This window comes from Plecotus auritus (assembly GCF_963455305.1).
Source record: "Plecotus auritus genome assembly, chromosome: 1".
NCBI classification, from domain to species: domain Eukaryota; kingdom Metazoa; phylum Chordata; class Mammalia; order Chiroptera; family Vespertilionidae; genus Plecotus; species Plecotus auritus.
Window position 1 is genome coordinate 69,787,804 of NC_137770.1, and position 19,609 is coordinate 69,807,412.

A 19,609-nucleotide genomic window follows, 5' to 3' on the forward strand; every position below is an offset into this window, starting at 1 on the left:
TTCTACGATAAAATGTGTTCTGACTTCAATTAGCCAATGTGTTTTACACATCCCAGCTAGTGAACTACAATTGCTTCTGACTTTCTGAATAAAACTCAAGCTTCTTTTTTTATTTTTAATATTTATATTTCTTTATTTTTTATTTTAAAGTTCAAGCTTCTTGGGAACATGAGGCATTTAACATTATTCCATATTCCTTACAGAGAGCTAAGCATGGTAAACACAGCAAATATTTAATACTTATGGGCTTCTATACAAACACTTTCCAACCAGGAATGTTTTCATAGGCAGTCTCCAAAAACTTGAACTGGAAAACCTGAAAGTAGAGTACTCAGATTTCAGGCATCATGTGCTATTAGCAGGATTTCTATCCCAATTAAACGCTAATTCTGAGCTCTCAACAGTCTGGACAAACTGCCCTTCACTATCTCCAAAGTTTCTTATTCGTCACTATCCCATTTTCCTCTGCTTCAAACCAAAGTAAGAAAGGAAACCTTTAATTCTGATCTTCCTCGCCGCAAGGGAACAGCAAACTTCAATCGAAACAATTTCCCGCCAGAAGTCACATCCAAATACTGCAAGACTGAGGACTATAGGGCTGACTATGCACATGCGCAATAACAGGCTCACGTTCTAGCGGTGAGCGCCCAGAAGTCCTCCACAGTCCCACAATCCTCTGGTTACATACTTCCGGTTTTTCTAGCTCCGCCTTAAGTCGTGTTTCCTTCAGTCGCAGTGCAACGTTCGGGGCCTCTATTTGGAGAGGATTTTTGTTTTGCCGTTGATAGCTCTTTACTATCTGGAACCAGTGAAGTGTCCGGAGTACTGCCGCTGCCATGAACATGTCGGTCCCAAGCGCACTCATGAAGCAACCGCCCATTCAGTCCACGGCTGGGGCCGTCCCGGTTCGCAATGAGAAAGGTACTGTGCTGAGCTGTTTTCCAATCAGATCCTCCCCTTCCTTCCCCAGCACACTCCAAACCTACTCCGGGCCCACCACCCCAACCCCGCAGACCCTTAAGACCTTCCCCCCTATTTCTTCGACTTTCCCCCATCAAACTCGCACCCTATCGCGTTGCCTAGGGGAAAATACTTCCATCTTCTTCTTTCTATATGTTGACTGCCCTTAATTGCGACAAGCACCCCTCTTTCCTTGGTCTCCACCAATTTCTTAGATTAATATAAAGTGGATGCCTACTGTTTTCAAGGCTTTATGCGGGATATAATCCCTCTTTCGTTATCCATAATACTCTATAGTGCTTTTATAGCTCATCATAATTATTTATGTGTCTACTTCCCAATACTACATCATAAACTCATAATCTCCTTGAGGCAGGAACCGTGTCTTATTAAACTTTTTAAACTTTAAACCAACGCAATGACTGTATTTATTTAATTGAATACAAAGTTGTAGCCCTGGCCGGGTAGCTCAGTTGGTTAGTTGCGCCATGGTTGCGGGTTCAGTCGCGGTTAGGGCACATATAAGTGGAACAACAAAGCAATGTCGAGCTCTGTGTCTGTCTGTCTCTCGGATTTTCTCTTTCTCCCCCTCTCCCTCCTGCTCCCCCTCTCTCTAAAAGCAATAAACTTTTAAAATTTTTTAATAAAATCAATCGATAAAAATTAAAAATGAATACAAACTTGTGTAAGATATTGTCCCTAACCTTAAGGAACTCATAGTCTTGGGACATTCAAAAAGAGAGGTCTTTCAGACCTGTAATACCTGTCACAGCCGCTTTATGCGGGATATAATCCCTCTTTCAAACCAAAGTAAGAAAGGAAACCTTTAATTAGGTGATACCAAGCCCTGTGAGAGCAGAGAAGGAATAATTTCTTCAGTTTGGGGTAATCGAAAGCTTCTTGAAGAAAATGGCATTTAATTTGACCATTAAAGGACAGGTAGGATTCTAATGAGTGCAGATTGCAGAAGGAACATGTTATCCATTTGGGGAGAGAGTCAGCGTTTTTCAATAAGGATTTTGGAAAATAGGAGTTCTTTTGTATTATCTGTGGTGTAACGCCTTTTTTTTTTTTTTTTTTAAACTAAACATGGCTTTTGAGAAGTATCTTTTGGATACATATAGACCTAATTCATTCATTTTTAACCGTTTGTGAATTCCATTGTATACTTATACTAGTTTATGTCCTACTGGCAGTTGTGTTGTTTTTTCTTCTATTACAAAGTGTTGCAATTGTCACTCTTAAACATACCTCTTTAGTGCACCTGTGTAAGAATTCTCTAGGGTAGACTGCTACAAGTTCATCATCAACTTAACTACCTATTACCACTTGTTCTGTTCTCCACAGTGGGTTGTGAGAGCATGAGGAGCTCATCCCCACACTTTGATTTTATCAGAGTTTAAAATTTTTGCTCAATCTAATGAATGTGTGAAATATCTTATTAATTTGCATTTCCCTGATTACTAGTGAGACTAGACATCTTGTTCATACATTTTTCAGCTCTAGATTTTTTCTTCTATGAATTACCTAGTTCTGTCATTTACTCATTTCTACTTGGTTTGTTTTTATATTTCCCAAATAGTATTTCCCCATGTTTTGTTTTGGTTTTGGCTTATCTTGTAACTTCAGTCTTCTGTTACACAGGTGTTTTTAATTTTAGTGTTATCAGATTTATCAATTTTATCTTTTATGGTTCTGTCTAGTATATTAAGAAATCCTTTCCTACCCTAAAATCACAGATATTAAAATTACAAAGATTTTCTATCATCTTTTTTTTTAATACATTTTTATTGGTTTTAGAGAGAGGGGAAAGGAAAGATAGAGAGAAATATCAATGAGAGAGAAACATCGATCAGCTGCCTCCTGCACACCCCCTTCTGGGGATGGAGCCTGGAACCCAGGCATGTGCCCTGACTGGGAATTAACTGGTGACCTCTTGGTTCATGGGTCGATGCTCAACCGCTGAACCACCCTGGATAGGCAGATTTTCTGTCATCTTAGTGTCTGCATATTCTAAATAGCATTGAATACACAATTTTGCAATACAGACTCTTCAGTTAAGGGGAGCCTACAGTCCAATAGGGATGTATATATTTAAGATAGGGATTTTTTTTTTTTTTAATATATTTTATTGATTTTTTTACAGAGAGGAAGGAAGAGGGATAGATAGTCAGAAACATCAATGAGAGAGAAACATCGATCAGCCGCCTCTTGCACACCTCCTACTGGGGATGTGCCCGCAACCAAGTTACATGCCCTTGACCGGAACTGAACCTGGGACCTTTGAGTCCGCAGGCTGACGCTCTATCCACTGAGCCAAACCGGTTTTGGCAAGATAGGTTTTTCACACTTAGATCTTTAATCCATCTGGAATATTTTGTGTGTGGGTGTCAGAGATCTAATTTTACTATTTATCTGACAGCCAGTTGTTCCTACTAGTCCATTGTGTGACTACCCAATCCAATGCTTTTTTTTTTAATTCTCACCCGAAGATATGCCTTCATTGATTTTTTTTTTTTTTTTTAGGGGAAGAAGGGGGAAGGGAGAGGGAGAAAGAGAGACATCAATGTGAGAGAGAAACATCAACCAGGGACTGAATCCGAAACTCATATATGTGCCCTGACTGGGAATTGAACCCATGACCCTTCAATGCACAGGACAACACTCCAACCAACTGAGCCACACGGGCCAGGGCTCCATTGCTTTTTTTTTTTTTTTTTTTTTTTTTTTTTTTTTTTTTTTTTAAATATATTTTATTGATATTTTACAGAGAGGAAGGGAGAGGGATAGAGAGCTAGAAACATCGATGAGAGAGAGACATCGATCAGCTGCCTCCTGCACACCTCCCACTGGGGATGTGCCCGCAACCAAGGTACATGCCCTTGACCGGAATCGAACCCGGGACCCTTCAGTCCGCAGGCCGACGCTCTATCCACTGAGCCAAACCGGTTTCGGCCATTGCTTTTTTTTTTTTAAATATATTTTATTGATTTTTTACAGAGAGGAAGGGAGAGGGATAGAGAGTTAGAAACATTGATGAGAGAGAAACATCGATCAGCTGCCTCCTGCACACCTCCTACTGGGGATGTGCCCGCAACCAAGGTACATGCCCTTGACCGGAATCGAACCCGGGACCCTTCAGTCCGCAGGCCGACGCTCTATCCACTGAGCCAAACCGGTTTTGGCTCCATTGCTTTTTTTTTTTTTTTTAAATATATTTTATTGATATTTTACAGAGAGGAAGGGAGAGGGATAGAGAGCTAGAAACATCGATGAGAGAGAAACATCGATCAGCTGCCTCCTGCACACCTCCCACTGGGGATGTGCCCGCAACCCAGGTACATGCCCTTAACCGGAATCGAACCCGGGACCCTTCAGTCCGCAGGCCGACGCTCTATCCACTGAGCCAAACAGGTTTCGGCAGCTCCATTGCTTTTTAATGTCACGTCTATAATATACCAAGTTCTCATATAAGTTTCTCTACCTTCTTCTCTGTTCCATTGGTCTCTGTGTACCTCCTAAGTCAATGACATATTTTTTGTGTGATTTTTGTTTTTTGTTTTAAATATATTTTTTATTGATTTCAGAGAGGAAGAGAGAGGAAGAGAGATAGAAACATCAATAATGAGAGAGAATCATTGATCAGCTGCCTCCTGCACACCCCACACTGGGGATCGAGCCTGCAACCTGGGCATGTGCCCAACCAGGAATCGAACCCTGACCTCCTGGTTCATAGGTCAATGCTCAACCATCGAGCCATGCCAGCCGGGCTGACATTGTTTTAATTACTATAAATTTAAATGTGTCTTGCAATCTATATAAAAACCTTTCCCACCCCCACCTTACTTTCTTTTTTAAAAAAATATTTTTATTGATTTCCGAGAGGAAGGGAGAGGAAGAGAGAGAAACATCAATGATGAGAGAGAATCATTGATCAGCTGCCTCCTGCACACCCCCTACTGGGGATGGCATATGCCCTGACCAGGAATCGTACTGTGACCTCTTGGTTCATAGGTTGACACTCAACTACTGAGCCATGCCAGCTGGGCTATTCTTCCATTTTTAGTTAAGACTTTATTTTTTTAGAGCTATTTTATGTTCACAGCAAAATTGGGGGAAAGATAGAGTTTCCATATACCCCCTTCCCCAACCGCATGCATAGCCTCTCCCACCAGAATAATACATTTGTTACAATTGATGAACTTACACTGATATGTCATAATCACCCAAAGTCCATAGTTTACATTAAGATTCACTCTTGCCCTACCTGGTTTGGCTCAGTGGATAGAGTGTCAGCCTGCGGGACTGAAAGGTCCCAGGTTCGATTCCGGTCAAGGGCACATCCCCGGGTTGTGGGCTCGATCCCAATAGGGGGCATGCAGGAGGCAGCCCATCGGTGATTCTCTCTCATCATTGATGTTTCTATCTCTCTCCTCCTCTCTGAAATCAATAAAAATATTTTTTTAAAAAAGATTCACTTTTGGTGTTGTATATGCAATGGGTTTGGACAAATGTATAATGACATAGCCATGGCTGTAGTGTTATACACAGTATTTTCAATTGCCTTAAAAAATCCTCTGTGCTCTGCCTATTCATCCCTCCTCCACAGTCAACCTCTGGCAACCACGGATCTTTTTACTGTCTTCATAATTTTGCCTTTTCCAGAATGTTATATATTTGGAATCCTATACTATACTAGTAGCCCTGCACACGAATCCGTGCACCAGTAGATTGCTGCCGCCCTCCAGTAGCTCTCTGCCCACTGCCCCACCCTCCTGTAGCTCCCCCTGCCCCCTTATAGCTTGCTGCCCTGCTCCCTCCTGTAGCTCTCCACTGCCCACTTATAGCCAGTAGCTCACTACTGCCCTCCTGTAGCTCTCTGCCCGCTGGCCTGCCCTCCTGTAGCTCCCTCCGCCCCCTCACCCCTCCTCATAGCTTGCTGCCCTGCCCCCTCCTGTAGCTCTGCCTGCTTGTAGCTTGCTGCCCCACCCTCCTGCTGATCCGTAATCCGGTCATTACACGTTCTGTCGTTACGCTTCATGGCATAACGACCATTTGCATATTACATCTTTATTATATAGGAGTAGAGGCCCGGTGCACGAAATTTGGGCACGCGTGGGTCCTAGATCGACTTCACAACCCGGGCATGTGCCCTGACAGGGAATTGAACTGTGGCCTCCTGGTTCCTAGATCAGTGCTCAACATTGAGCCACGCCAACCAGTCTAGAAGGAGTAATATCGACAACATAGGAATGCCCACTGTTTTTTTTTTGTTTGTTTGTTTTGTTTTAAGTATATTTTTATTGATATTTTACAGAAAGGAAGGGAGAGGGATAGAGAGTTAGAAACATCGATGAGAGAGAAACATCGATCAGCTGCCTCCTGCACACCCCCTACTGGGGATGTGCCCGCAACCAAAGTACATGCCCTTGACCGGAATTGAACCTGGGACCTTTCAGTCCGCAGGCCGACACTCTATCCACTGATCCAAACCGGTTTCGGCTGCCCACTGTTTTTTAAAAGAATGTTTCAATGTTTTATTATTTTATTAAGTATAATGTTTGCTGTATCTATTGTCAAGATTATGGCTCTTTAAATATATAAACTTTAGCCCTGGCTGGTGTTGCTTAGTGGTTAGAGCATCAGCCATGCACCAAAGGGTCCCGGGTTTGAGTCCCAAAGGCAGGTACCTGAGTAGTGGGTTTGCTCCCCATCCCCAGTGAGGCAACCAGTGGATGTGTTTCTCTCTCATCAATGTTTCTCTCTCTATCTGTCTATCTCTAACCACCCCCTTCCTCCCTCCCTTCCTTTCACTATCTCTGAAAAGCAATGGAAAAAATATCCTCCGGTGAGGATTATCAAAAAGTAATAATAAATTATATATTAAAATTAAACATATAAACTTTAAATTGTACAATACTTTCCCCCCATTAATTTTCTAAGATTAAGTCATCCTTGTAGTCCTAGGCTGAATCCTTTTAGGTCACGAAGGCTTAGAGTTTTGTTGCTTTTTATAAAAATTGCTGGAATACATTTGCTATTATATTATTTAGTATTTTAGTATCTATGATCATAAATGAATCCTTTTTTGAACTGTCCAGTTTGGCTGCCAAAGTTATTTTCATCTTATAAAATACATTGGTTAGTTTTCACTCTCTTTCTGTTTACTAGAATTGTTGGTATTAGTGAAAGAGATAATCTACTGCAGGCTTAGTAGCTCATAAGTGATAAGAAGGTAGTAATAGATAACATTAGAAAATTTAGTTATGTGGGAATATATTATGAAGGCTGTCATGGAAAATTCCAGCAGAACTAAAAAAAAATGACTGAGCAGCATTTTATGTTCCCACTTAAGCTACCTTTACTGTGTGTTAAGCACTGTTATGAATAATTTATATAAAGGTATAGTTGAGGTGGACTAGCATCCATTTGTGATGGCCATAGTCTGCCAGCTTGGAGGGACTTTAGTCAATTGTTTCACTGCTCACCTTCCTCTACTTCACTGTACCCAAGCTAAGCCTGGTTATCATTAGTGTTGGTAATCACAAGAAGGCCTTCCCATGACTTGGCTTTTGCAGGAAAAAACCATCAGAATAATAGATGGTTGGGTAGTGGCTCTCGTCTTCTTCCTAAACTCTTATTTACAAGTAACATAGGGCTCTACCTGCAAAGGCCAATAGTTGAAGGACATTGGGAAAGAGGCTAATGAAACGTAAGTTCTCTTTTTCACCCAGGTGAGATTTCAATGGAGAAAGTGAAGGTGAAACGTTATGTATCAGGAAAGAGGCCAGACTATGCCCCTATGGAGTCCTCTGATGAGGAGGATGAAGAATTTCAGTTCATTAAGAAAGCCAAAGAACAAGAAGCAGAGCCTGAGGAACAGGAGGAGGATTCATCTAGCGACCCTCGACTACGACGTTTGCAGAACCGTATTAGTGAAGATGTGGAAGAGAGGTAACAACTAGGGTTATGTTTCACTGGACCTGAACCCCAACAAGTTAATAAGAACAACAATAATAATAGCTTATACTTGAATAATACTATGTGCCAGGAACTGTTCCAAGTACCAGAAACTGTTTCAAGTACATTACGTTTACTAATTCTTATAATCCACACAATTACCTTATTATTATACCCATTTTACAAATGAGGAAACTGAGGCACAAAGGGTTTAGGAAAATAACATGATCAAAGATATACAACCATTGAGTGGCAGCAGGTTACCTCTGTTCCAAAGGCCCAAATTAACTCATTAAGGGAATAGAAAACACAGAACATTGGTTGGTTTATTGAGGTGAAAAAAAATCCATCCTTTTGTGTTAAACATCTTTTTTAACACCAAGATGTTTTATAAAAAAGTTGAGATGTTGATTTTATCCACTTATTCTAAAGGCTAATGAGAGGAAATGACATGGAAGTAAGAAAAATGATCTGATGAATGGTCTCATGTAGGAAAGGGAGCCTCCCAACAGGGATTTTCTATGTTGTGTGTTGGCTGAGACATTACCTTACAGAGTAGGTCAGAGGTCCTGAACTTTCACATCTTATATTGCCTCAGGAATTTTTTCATATAACCCCTACACCCAGGGAGGCAACCAGTGGATGTTTATTTTATTTTATGTCTGTTTATTTTATTAGATCCAAAAATTTAATATATACTTACGTCCTAACAACTTAGCCATTTGGAAAAAATATATATATATATATATATTTATTTATTTATTTTAGAGAAATATGCTAATTAACCGGGACGTCGTAACGGGTTGACCGGACAGGAGAAGGTTGTGTGCGCAGCATTGGGGGTGGGGGTGGGGCAGCAGGGGCCTTCACGGGCCTGCGCTGGGGGAGGGCCTGATCCACAGCTGCTTCAAGGGCTAGAGAGGGAGGCAGGGCTGGACTGGCAACTCAAGGGTGGGCAGCGCCGCACAATTTCAAATTACGCGCTGGGCTCCTAGTAATACACATAAAAGAAAAAGAATTTTTACTTCATTTTACAGAACCACAGTTACTAGTAAGATTTATGTGCCCCTTGGACTGGCAACCTCTCAAACCTTAGAATCAGCTTGGCACTATCACTCTCATTTCCTGTTCCATATTGATTTTCATGTGGTACTTGTTTTTTGTCACAGTAGTGACCAAAATCCTATTTTCACAAAGATATCTTTGAAAGGAAACAATTTGATCTAATGTTGAAACTGTGAACTACCTTGAGCTTTAAAATATATCCCAACAGACAATAGGGTGGTGGGGGTGGAGGGCTGGGGCTGGCTATAAGGGGTCAATGGGAGAAAAAAGGGGATATATATATATATCCCAGTGTGCCTATATAAGTTTGTTGCAGTGCCCTAGAATGCCTCATACATTTAATGTTTTAGGTCCAACTTGACTCTTTGCTCTGACACTTTAGTTTCTTTAATGGGCACTTAAGTTTGCCCATCTCAAGACTTCAGTATTAATAAAAGCAAACAATATCCAGGTGCTCTGTGACTAAAGAAAAGTGGTTGAGCCCCTATGTTCTTATAGCATTGATGTTACACTTGTAGATACTGTTTTTCAGATTGGCTCGACATCGGAAAATAGTGGAACCTGAAGTGGTAGGAGAAAGTGACTCAGAAGTAGAAGGAGATGCTTGGCGCATGGAACGAGAAGATAGCAGTGAGGAAGAAGAAGAAGAAATTGATGATGAGGTATAGTAGAGTAAAATGGGAAGTTCTTTCTGGGTACAAGAAAGAGTTGGGGCCTATGCTCCTTTGTTGAGGCCCTGAAGGCACAAGATTGCTGCTTTTGGCAGAACTCAGATCCAGGATTCTCTGTTGGGCATAGAATTAAAAATATAGTAGTGATAAGTTGCATTTACTCAGATCAAAATTTGTTGAGCTTGATGAGGGGAAAGTAAAAAGCCACAGGCCATTTGGCTTACTGACTTGGACATATGACTTGGTAGGAAATAGAGCGGCGCCGTGGCATGATGCGTCAACGAGCACAGGAGAGAAAAAATGAAGAGATGGAAGTCATGGAAGTGGAAGATGAGGGACGTTCTGGGGAGGAGTCAGAATCAGAGTCTGAGTATGAAGAGTACACAGACAGTGAAGATGAGATGGAGCCTCGCCTTAAGCCGGTCTTCATTCGAAAGTAAGTATCTCACAAACCAGTCCTGAATCCACAGTTTCTACTTTCCAGGTCTAAAGATAAAAGCCTCTTTCCTGTCTCATGCTCTTCTGAAATGTAAGCACTAAGGGAAAGTCTTCTGCCCGTGCCCTAGCTCTGTGTGGGATTTGCTGAGGAATATCTTGGTATTAGCAGAGTATGAGTTTGTTTTCACATCTCCTTCTCAGGTATACACTCTGTTAAAGGGTACATATCTGCCCAAGAGCTTATATAATTTTAAGCACAAAATTAAGCTTAAAGAGCAAATTCCGGTTCCTTTCCTAATGGCTAGAAATCCTACTTACAGTCTAGCAGGTCCTTTGCTATTCAGGCAGTTCTCAAAGATGAATGGAATTTTGATGCTCTGAAAACCTGGTATGACTCCCATTTTTTGCTCTTTGCAAATAATAGAGCCAGAAATTGTTTGGCTTTGTCTGATTTGGACAGGACTTGATTTAGAAGAACAGAGCTTCACTCTAAGAGCTTTGGGAAATTAATAGGACCTCTGTACCACAGGAAGGACCGAGTAACAGTTCAAGAACGTGAGGCTGAAGCATTGAAACAGAAGGAGCTGGAGCAGGAGGCTAAACGCATGGCTGAGGAGAGGCGCAAGTATACACTCAAGGTACTGGGAGTGGCTGTGAGGATTGAGTGCAAGGAGTATTGTACTTAGGTTTGTCTGAGAAGAATAAGGAAGTCAGACAGTTGAATTTTTATCCAGATTGTAGAAGAGGAGACCAAAAAGGAGCTGGAGGAAAACAAGCGATCCCTGGCTGCACTGGATGCACTGAATACTGACGATGAAAATGATGAGGAAGAATATGAGGCCTGGAAAGTTCGGGAACTAAAGAGAATCAAGAGGGACAGAGAAGATCGAGAAGCGTGAGTAATAATCGTAGAATTTAATACTGCTAATGACACAGGTCCCTACAATAGTACTGAGGCTCAGTACCTACTTGGGGTTCCATTCTAGCTTTTTTTTTTTTTTTTTCTTTTTTTAATGTATTTTATTGATTTTTTACAAAGAGGAAGGGAGAGGGATAGAGAGTTAGAAACATCGATGAGAGAGAAACATCAATCAGCTGCCTCTTGCACATCTCCCACTGGGATGTGCCCACAACCAAGGTACATGCCCTTGACCAGAATCGAACCTGGGACCTTTCAGTCCACAGGCCGATGCTCTATCCACTGAGCCAAACCGGTCAGGGCCATTCTAGCTTTCTTTAAGATCCCTGCAACTGGGTAAGTTTCTGTAATTGGAATGTGGCTCTTACAATAAAAACAAGGAAAAGAAACACTTTTGTCAGTGTTTCTCCATGATAGAGTGCCAGCTAATACTCCCTTTACTTTCCTAGTTAGATGCACAAAAGTTATTCACTGTTATCAGTTATTATTGTTGCATAACAGCCCAATCCAAAGTTAAGTAACTCAAAGCAATCTATTATTTCTCACAATTTTGAGGGTTGGCCAAACAGTACTTCTGCTAGTTTCATCTGGGCTCTCTTATGTAGTTGCATCCAGCTAAAGGACTAACTAGGCCAGAAAGTCCAGAATGGCTTCACTCACATGTCTGGTAGTTGGTGTGGACTATCAGCTAGGATGCCTCACTTCTCTTTCTTCAATAGACTAGACTGGCTTCCTTACATAACAGTCTTGCAGCAGTATTTCAAGAAAACAAAGGTGGAAGTTGGCAAGATTTTTTGAGACTCAGATATCATTTCTGCAAAGGGGCATGCATGATGTGAGGGGAAGAAATTTTTGGCATTTAAGTAATCTATACACTCACTAAGAGCAGAATCATTTCTGAGCTGCATACCCATTCCTGAAAATTACTGGGAATAAAAGAGAAATCCCAGATTACAGTGGGAAACCATCAACCGGAAATTCTATCCTCAGCTTGCAGTTTCTAAGGTTTTTATCTTGGGCTTCATGGAGTCATGGAGTCCTGGTACCCTTTAAAATTGTATGCAAAATTTTGTGTATTTTTGCATTTTTATGGAGAAAGGGGATCTGTGACTCTCCCCACCCCCAAAAGTCACTACAATCTAATTAATGATGGTAATCCTTAGTTTGTGACATGTTAGCACATATTAAGTGTTACACAGTTATTTTAAATTCTGATTTTAATTTTTTTTAAGCTAAGAGGCTTTTTAGGGAAGAGGAATTAGTAATGTTTTAAAGTCAAGCAATAACAGTATGTCTAAACCGCAAAAAAAGGCTAGAATCAACTTTTGGCACTTCATAACAACTGATCTTGCAAGCATAATGAAGACCACCTCGCCTTTTTATTTTTTGAACCCCTACTCTTGATTCCTAACAGGCAATGACGAGAATTTTAAAAGTTGAATAGCCCTGGCTGGTGTGGCTCAGTTGGTTGTATCATCCTGTGCACCAAAGGGTTTCGGATTCAATTCCCAGTCAGGGCACATACCCAGGTTTCGGGTTCAATCCCAGCCAGCATGTGTATGGGAGGCAACTGATGTTTCTCTCTTTCCCTCCTTTCCTCTCTCAAATCAATTTTTTAAAAAACTGAAGAGCCCTAGAGAGTATGGACTGCAGATTCAAGGGTCCTGGGTTCGAGGTCAAGGGCACATACCTCAGTTGCAGGCTCAATCCCCAGTCCTAGTTGGGGTGTGTACGGGAGGCAACCAGTTGATGTGTTTTTCTCACATTGATGTTTCTCTATGTCTCTTCCCCTCCCTATACTCTCTCTAAAAATAAATGGAGCCCTAACCGGTTTGGCTTAGTGGATAGAGCGTCGGCCTGCGGACTGAAGGGTCCGAGGTTCGATTCCAGTCAAGGGCATGTACCTTGGTTGCGGGCACATCCCCAGTAGGGGGTGTGCAAGAGGCAGCTGATTGATGTTTCTTTCTCATCAATGTTTCTAACTCTCTCTCTCCCTTCCTCCCTGTAAAAAATCAATAAAATATATTTAAAAAAATAAATAAATAAATAAATAAATGGAAAAATATCCTTGGGTGAGGAGTAACAAAAAATTTTAAGAAGTTGAATGCCCTGGCCAGTGTGGTTAAGTGCTTAGAGCAGGGGTGGGCAAACTTTTTGACTTGAGGGCCACAATGGGTTCTTAAACTGGACCGGAGGGCCGGAACAAAAGCATGGATGGAGTGTTTGTGTGAACTAATATAAATTCAAAGTAAAGGAGTGGAGGGGAGAGCAAGAGAACCCTCCGCTCTTTCGGCTCCGCTGGCCGGATAGAACAGCCAAACGGGCCGGATCCGGCCCGCGGGCTGTAATTTGCCCATGACTGGCTTAGAGTGTTGACCTACGCACCAAAGGGTCGCAGTTTCGATTCCATGGGGGAAGCACCCAATCAATGTGTCTCTATCACATCGATGTTTTCTCTCTTTCTCTTTCCTTCCACTTTCACTCTCTCTGAAAATCAATAGAGAAAAATATCCTCAGGTGAGGATTAACAAAAAAAAAAAGGTGAATAATGCTATGTTATTCTCTGATAATTAGGTCTTTCTGAAGCTGGAATGATACTAATAATTTTGTTCTCTGGACAGACTTGAGAAGGAGAAAGCAGAAATTGAACGCATGCGAAACCTGACTGAGGAAGAGAGGCGAGCTGAGCTTCGTGCAAATGGCAAAGTTATTACCAACAAAGCTGTTAAGGGCAAATACAAGTTCTTACAGAAGTATTATCACCGGGGTGCCTTCTTCATGGTAAGAGGGGAAAAGGGAAAGTTGGGCAATAGAAATAACTCAGAAGCTTTGAAATCTATTTTCCCCTCAAGAATAAACTGGTTCTGGAATGTTACTTCCATTTGCCAGTGGTCAGCTTTCTCATTTGCTTTTCTGCCTCTGAAGAATATGAACCCAACAGAGAAAAGTATTGGTAAAAGGATTTTAGAAGTTGCAGCAACTATTCTTTCGTTTAGCCCCAGCTCCCAGGAGGAGGAAATGATATGTTAGAATTGAGGAACTGAAATAGAGAGGTAGTGATCTATATAGATGCTAGACTATTTATATACCAAAATCACTTAGATATTATTCATAACTGACTTTTGCATTTTGGTTATGCATTAAATAGGTTCTGCAAATAGCTTTACATGAACTCATACTTGCATGGCAAAAGTTTAATTCACTTCATTCTGAGCTGACAGAAAGTTACTAAGCCTAACTAACAAAAAAAGTGGTTAATTATATACCAATTATGTGTAATGCCATCATCTTACCAAGATCAAAATATCAACCTTCTAATCCTATATAAGGCGATTTATTCCAAATTATTTGGATTAGCATTAGAGATAATTTTTTTTAAATTATTTTTAGAAAGAGGGAGAAGGATAGAGAGAAATATGAGAGGAACATCATCGATTGCCTGCCTCCTGATGCTCCCCACTGGGGACCAAGCCTGCAAGCCAGGCATATGCCCTGACCAGAAATCAAACCAGCGACCTCTTGGTTCCTGGGTGAGTGCTTAACCACTGTGCAACACCAGCCAGGCTAGAGATAATTTCTTAATACAGAGATAGCCGGAAAGGAAATGGAAGCATTGATTACATTATTCTAATAGCATGTTGTTTGTTAAATTATTTCCTCATGTGAGAGGAGTTTGTATGAAAAACTTAGACTAGTTTTTTTAAATGTTGTATGTAACCCTAAATATCACCACTGCAGCTAAATTCCTGCCTATTACTGCAGATACTGGTAAAACTATTTAAAAAAAAAAAAAAACACTTCAGTGTAGGGTTCCTTACTCCTCTCCAAAATCAGTGTGTTTGCTCAGCAGGAGATGTTTATTTATGTAGTTTTTCTAAATTAAAGTTGGTAGAGATTATGAATCACTCCTTATACTGCTTAAAAGTCATGAAGTTATCATTGCTTAAGTATTTCAGCAGCTTCAACAACCAAGCCTCTTAGAGAAGTGTATTGCTGGCTGGCCAAGATACATAAAGTTTATATGAAAGTCTTCTGATGCACATCCTCAAATATTAATTCTTCTCATCTAGATAAGGAGAGTGAAGTTGAAATGGCTTCTGAGATTAAATGAGGAACTCAGGCTCAAACAAGAGAAAAGTAAAGCTCACAAAAACTGTTTAATTGTCCTCCATTAAACTGGGCCTTTCTCTAGCTGAAGGGAAAAGTACTCCAAAAGCATGTTTAGTTAAAGGACTCAGCTCTTCCATGAAGCTGTCCTTAACCAAAATGGTGCTATTTTAATTCCTTTACCACATGTTTGTGTTCTATATCTTAACATTATAGTCTTACTAATATGTTGACTTGAAACTATTCTCTATAGTTATTTTATACTAGAGACCCGGTGCACGAATTTCGTGCACAGGGGGTTGTGTCCCTCAGCCCAGCCTGCACCCGCTCCAATCTGGGACCCCTTGAGGGATGTCCAACTGCCTGTTTAGGCCTGGTCCCTCCCAACTGCCCTCCCCTGCTGGCCATCTTGTGGCGGCCATATTGTATGTTGTAGTGACAGTCAATTTGCATATTACTCTCTTATTAGATAGGATAGATGCCTGGTGCACAGGTGGGGGCCGGCTGGTTTGCCCTGAAGGGTGTCCCAGATTAGGGTAGGGATTCCCTTGGGGCATGGGGTGGCCTGGGCGAGGGGCCTGTGGTGGTTTGCAGGCCGGCCACGCCCCCCAGCAAACCAAGTGGAGGCCCTGGTATCTGGGATATATTTATCTTCTATAATTGAAACTTTGTAGTCTTGAGCAGAGGCCAGGGCCGGCCAGAGTGGGTGGGAAGCTTGGCTTCCTCCATTGCCGGGGAAACCCAAGCCTCCTGCTCGTTCCGTGGCCACAGCCATCTTGGTTGGGTTAATTTGCATACTCGCTCCTGATTGGCTGGTGTGGCTTGTGAGCGTAGCATAGGTACGGTCAATTTGCATGTTTCTCTTTTATTAGTGTAGATAGTTCATTAAGTAGATAACCTTTTGAGCTTTTACTGCATAATGGGCACTGTTTAGTACTCTAAAAATGGAGGTAGGGCAAATATTTAATGTAAGGAAAATGAAAAGTACTGTGAGACTTCTGAAAAGGGAGATGTTATATTTTGTAGAAGACTGAAAATGATAATATAAAGGAGGTGTCATTTAATGTATAGACTTTCTGATATTTGGTAGTAGGAAGACATTCCAGGTGAAGGGACCAGGAGTGGAGGCAGTGTAAGGGAAAAGGAAAGTGGCAAGGAGAGTTAGATTAAGGCTGTATAGTATTTGGCCTTTACTACAAGGAGGAATTGCTTAATAAAATGGAGAATTTGAAAGTTTTTGAGCAAGGTAAAGAGTTGTGTTTTAGAAACATTAATCCACTGGCAGTGTATAAGATTGACTGCAAGGAAAAACTATGATAACCCAGGGGATAAGAATTTATAAGAGGCAACTGATTGAATCTGCACAACAGATTTACATTTTAAATCTAGGTAATTGAGAGAATGTTGGTCCTATTTACAGAAAAAGTTAAATCAGGAAGAAGCTGAATTAGAAAGGTTGGGGAAGTGATTTTCACTTTAGATGAGAGTTTGAAATCCCAACAGAATATTCAAACTAATGGGAAGTAGAAAATTCAGAATCAATAAACTGATGAACCAAAATAGAGCCAGAGGAAAAAATATTTTAGAATATAATAGAATCCTGGTATTTGCAGATTTTTACTATTTCCTACAACTTTTGTGATATTATACTGTTAGTACAGTTTTTGTAATTAAAATCATTTTTCTTGAAATATTGTTTATTGCATGTAACATTATATTTAAAACTAGTGGCCCAGTGCATGAAATCATGCACAGTAGGCCGCCTGCCGCTTCCGCAGGATCCAGCAGGAGCCGGCTGGAAAGCCCCGCCGCTTTCACAGGAGGATTGCGGGAGGGAGCCGCCGCCGCTGCCACTTGCAGGAGCAACGGGGCGGGGAGGGGGAGGGGGCTGACAACCGAGAGGTGCTCCATGCATCTCCTAGTGACCAGTCGTTACGCGTGAGGGTGTGATGACCATTTGCATATTAGCCTTTTATTATATAGGATTGTTTCTCTTGAAATGTTAATGTTTATTGCATGTAAATGGCTAATTATTTTGTATCTACAAAAAAAAATTCAGAATCAGATTTGAAAGGCTTGTAACAGAGTTAGTCATGAGTGAATGAATATAGTTGAGTGCAGAGAGAATATAGCCAACCTTCAGAAAATGTCTAAGGAAGAAAAAAAGACAACATGAGGGGAAAAAGGAATGTCATATCAAGATGTAAGCTCTTGAAGAAAAGGTTTTATCCCCCCTGCTTTCTTTGTACCCCTCATCATAGTTTTAATAAATCTGTGGTTTGAATGTATGGGAAATAAAACCACAAGATTGAAAAGACTCTTTTCTACAGGATGAGGATGAAGAAGTATACAAGAGAGATTTCAGCGCACCTACCCTGGAGGATCATTTCAACAAAACAATTCTTCCCAAAGTCATGCAGGTATGGGGTACCTTAACATGAGAGAAAAGTAACATTGAGGGCTGGGACATAATGTTTGATAGCATAACTCATCACCTATCCTTCCCTCAGGTCAAGAACTTTGGGCGCTCTGGTCGTACCAAATATACCCACCTTGTGGATCAGGACACCACCTCCTTTGATTCAGCATGGGGCCAAGAGAGTGCCCAGAACACAAAGTTCTTTAAACAAAAGGCAGCTGGGGTACGAGATGTATTTGAACGGCCATCTGCCAAGAAGCGGAAAACTACTTAAAGGTCAACTACTTACCTTCCAGCTGTGGGACACAAGGGCAAGTCTGTGTCTGGTCCTTTGCTTTCACTAGTATTTACATGGGCTATGTATCCAGCCTGTTGGATCTACTGCCATACTTGTGACACTGGGTAACCCAGTTTTGGAAGGTGCTTTGTGCGGTTTGGACTCATGCTGAGAAACCCACATAAAAGCACTATCCAGGTAGGATTACCCCCACTTAAAATTATTTCTGAGAAATCTTCGTTTTCATCATTGCTCTGGCTTCCCAAATTTACTTGGGACTGTTTCAAGTTTTTTCCCAGCCCCATAGCTTGGGTCAGAAATATAGGCATGTAAATGGACAGTGCATTACTTCTACCTTACAGGAAACCTGAGCTCATTGAAACCTGATTTACCTTTTTGACTCGAGTCAATTTTTCTAGGTGAATGTACTTTTTAATTAAATCCATTTATGTACATGTCAATAAATAAAAGAATCACATGAGACTTTTTGAGCTTCATATTGGAAAATAATGTGCAGGCTATTAAGCATCTACCTGTTAACTAAAATAAAGTCAGGGAATTGTCAGGCAAACAATGTTTCACACTTTCAGTGGCACCCAGTTTATTCTGAGCAAATACATAGATGGTTGTCCTTGCCTTCTTAATTATATCTGTTTATAGAACAAAAGTTGACCCATAAGCCGAAACCGGTTTGGCTCAGTGGATAGAGCGTCGGCCTGCGGACTGAAGGGTCCCGGGTTCGATTCCGGTCAAGGGCATGTACCTTGGTTGCGGGCACGTCCCCAGTGGGGGGTGTGCAGGAGGCAGCTGATCCATGTTTCTCTCTCATTGATGTTTCTAGCTCTCTATCCCTCTCCCTTCCTCTCTGTAAAAAATCAATAAAATATATTTAAAAAAAAAAAAAGTTGACCCATAAAATGGGGGCTCCCAAGTATCCTCTTTGCCCAGCTCATATATCAAGGAGGGCACAGTGCTGAGTTGCAGTGTAGTGACATTGTGCTTGAGTTCAATTCATAATGTTTCCACTTAACACTTACTACATAACTACCATGTACATGGCAGAGCATGAGGAGTTCTACGGATTATCAGAAATGACATTTAACCAGCAGGAAGGCTATTTCTCAATTGCATGAAAAAATAAGGCAGCCAAGGTTTGTTCACATCCTTTAAATGTCCCTCTGGGAAATCCCTCATAAATCCTTAAAAAGTCCTAGAATAAAATTACAAATGCAGCCCTGGCCAGTGTGGTTCAGTTGGCTGGGTGTCATCCCATCACACAAGATCCCTGGTTCCATTCCTAGTCGGGGCACATGCCTGGGTTGCAGGCTAGACCCCCCAATAGGGGGGTGTGCAGGAGGTAGCCAATCAATGATTCTCTCTCATGTTTTTATGTCTCCCTCTCCCTTCCTCTCTGAAATCAATAAAAATGTATTTTTTTTAAAAAAGATTCATGTAAGTCACTGTTGTGTGTGTCAGAGGGGAATACTGAATTATCCTACAGCCAAAATGAGAATAAGCTTGAAATTCTTTTGGGAATGTGTTTATAGCTGCAGTTGGTTGAAGTGTCATCCTAATGGTCTTGGGTTCAATTCCCATTCAGGGCACATATCCAGGTTGTGGGTTCGTACAGGAAGCAATCAATTGATGTTTCTCTCCCCCTCCCTTCCATTCTCTAAAATCAGTTAAAAATAATAAAAAATAAAAGAGAGCTAGTCTGATGAATGAGCCTGTCCTGCCATCTAGCATTTGCATGTGAACATGAGATACTCTTCTACAATGATCCTTCACATAGG

At 41.2% G+C, this 19,609-nt stretch overlaps 1 protein-coding gene across 1 annotated transcript; it reads left to right on the forward strand.

The window, feature by feature from the left end:
• Positions 1-707: 707 nt before the first annotated feature.
• Positions 708-19,255, forward strand: MFAP1 (microfibril associated protein 1). The gene is made up of 9 exons (XM_080660889.1): positions 708-921; positions 7,695-7,914; positions 9,518-9,647; positions 9,905-10,092; positions 10,624-10,732; positions 10,829-10,989; positions 13,635-13,794; positions 17,451-17,540; positions 17,631-19,255. Exons 1-9 carry the CDS (start codon positions 837-839, stop codon positions 17,811-17,813), a joined length of 1,326 nt encoding a protein of 441 aa, XP_080517015.1. The 5' UTR covers positions 708-836; the 3' UTR covers positions 17,814-19,255.
• The last annotated feature ends 354 nt before the right edge of the window (positions 19,256-19,609 follow it).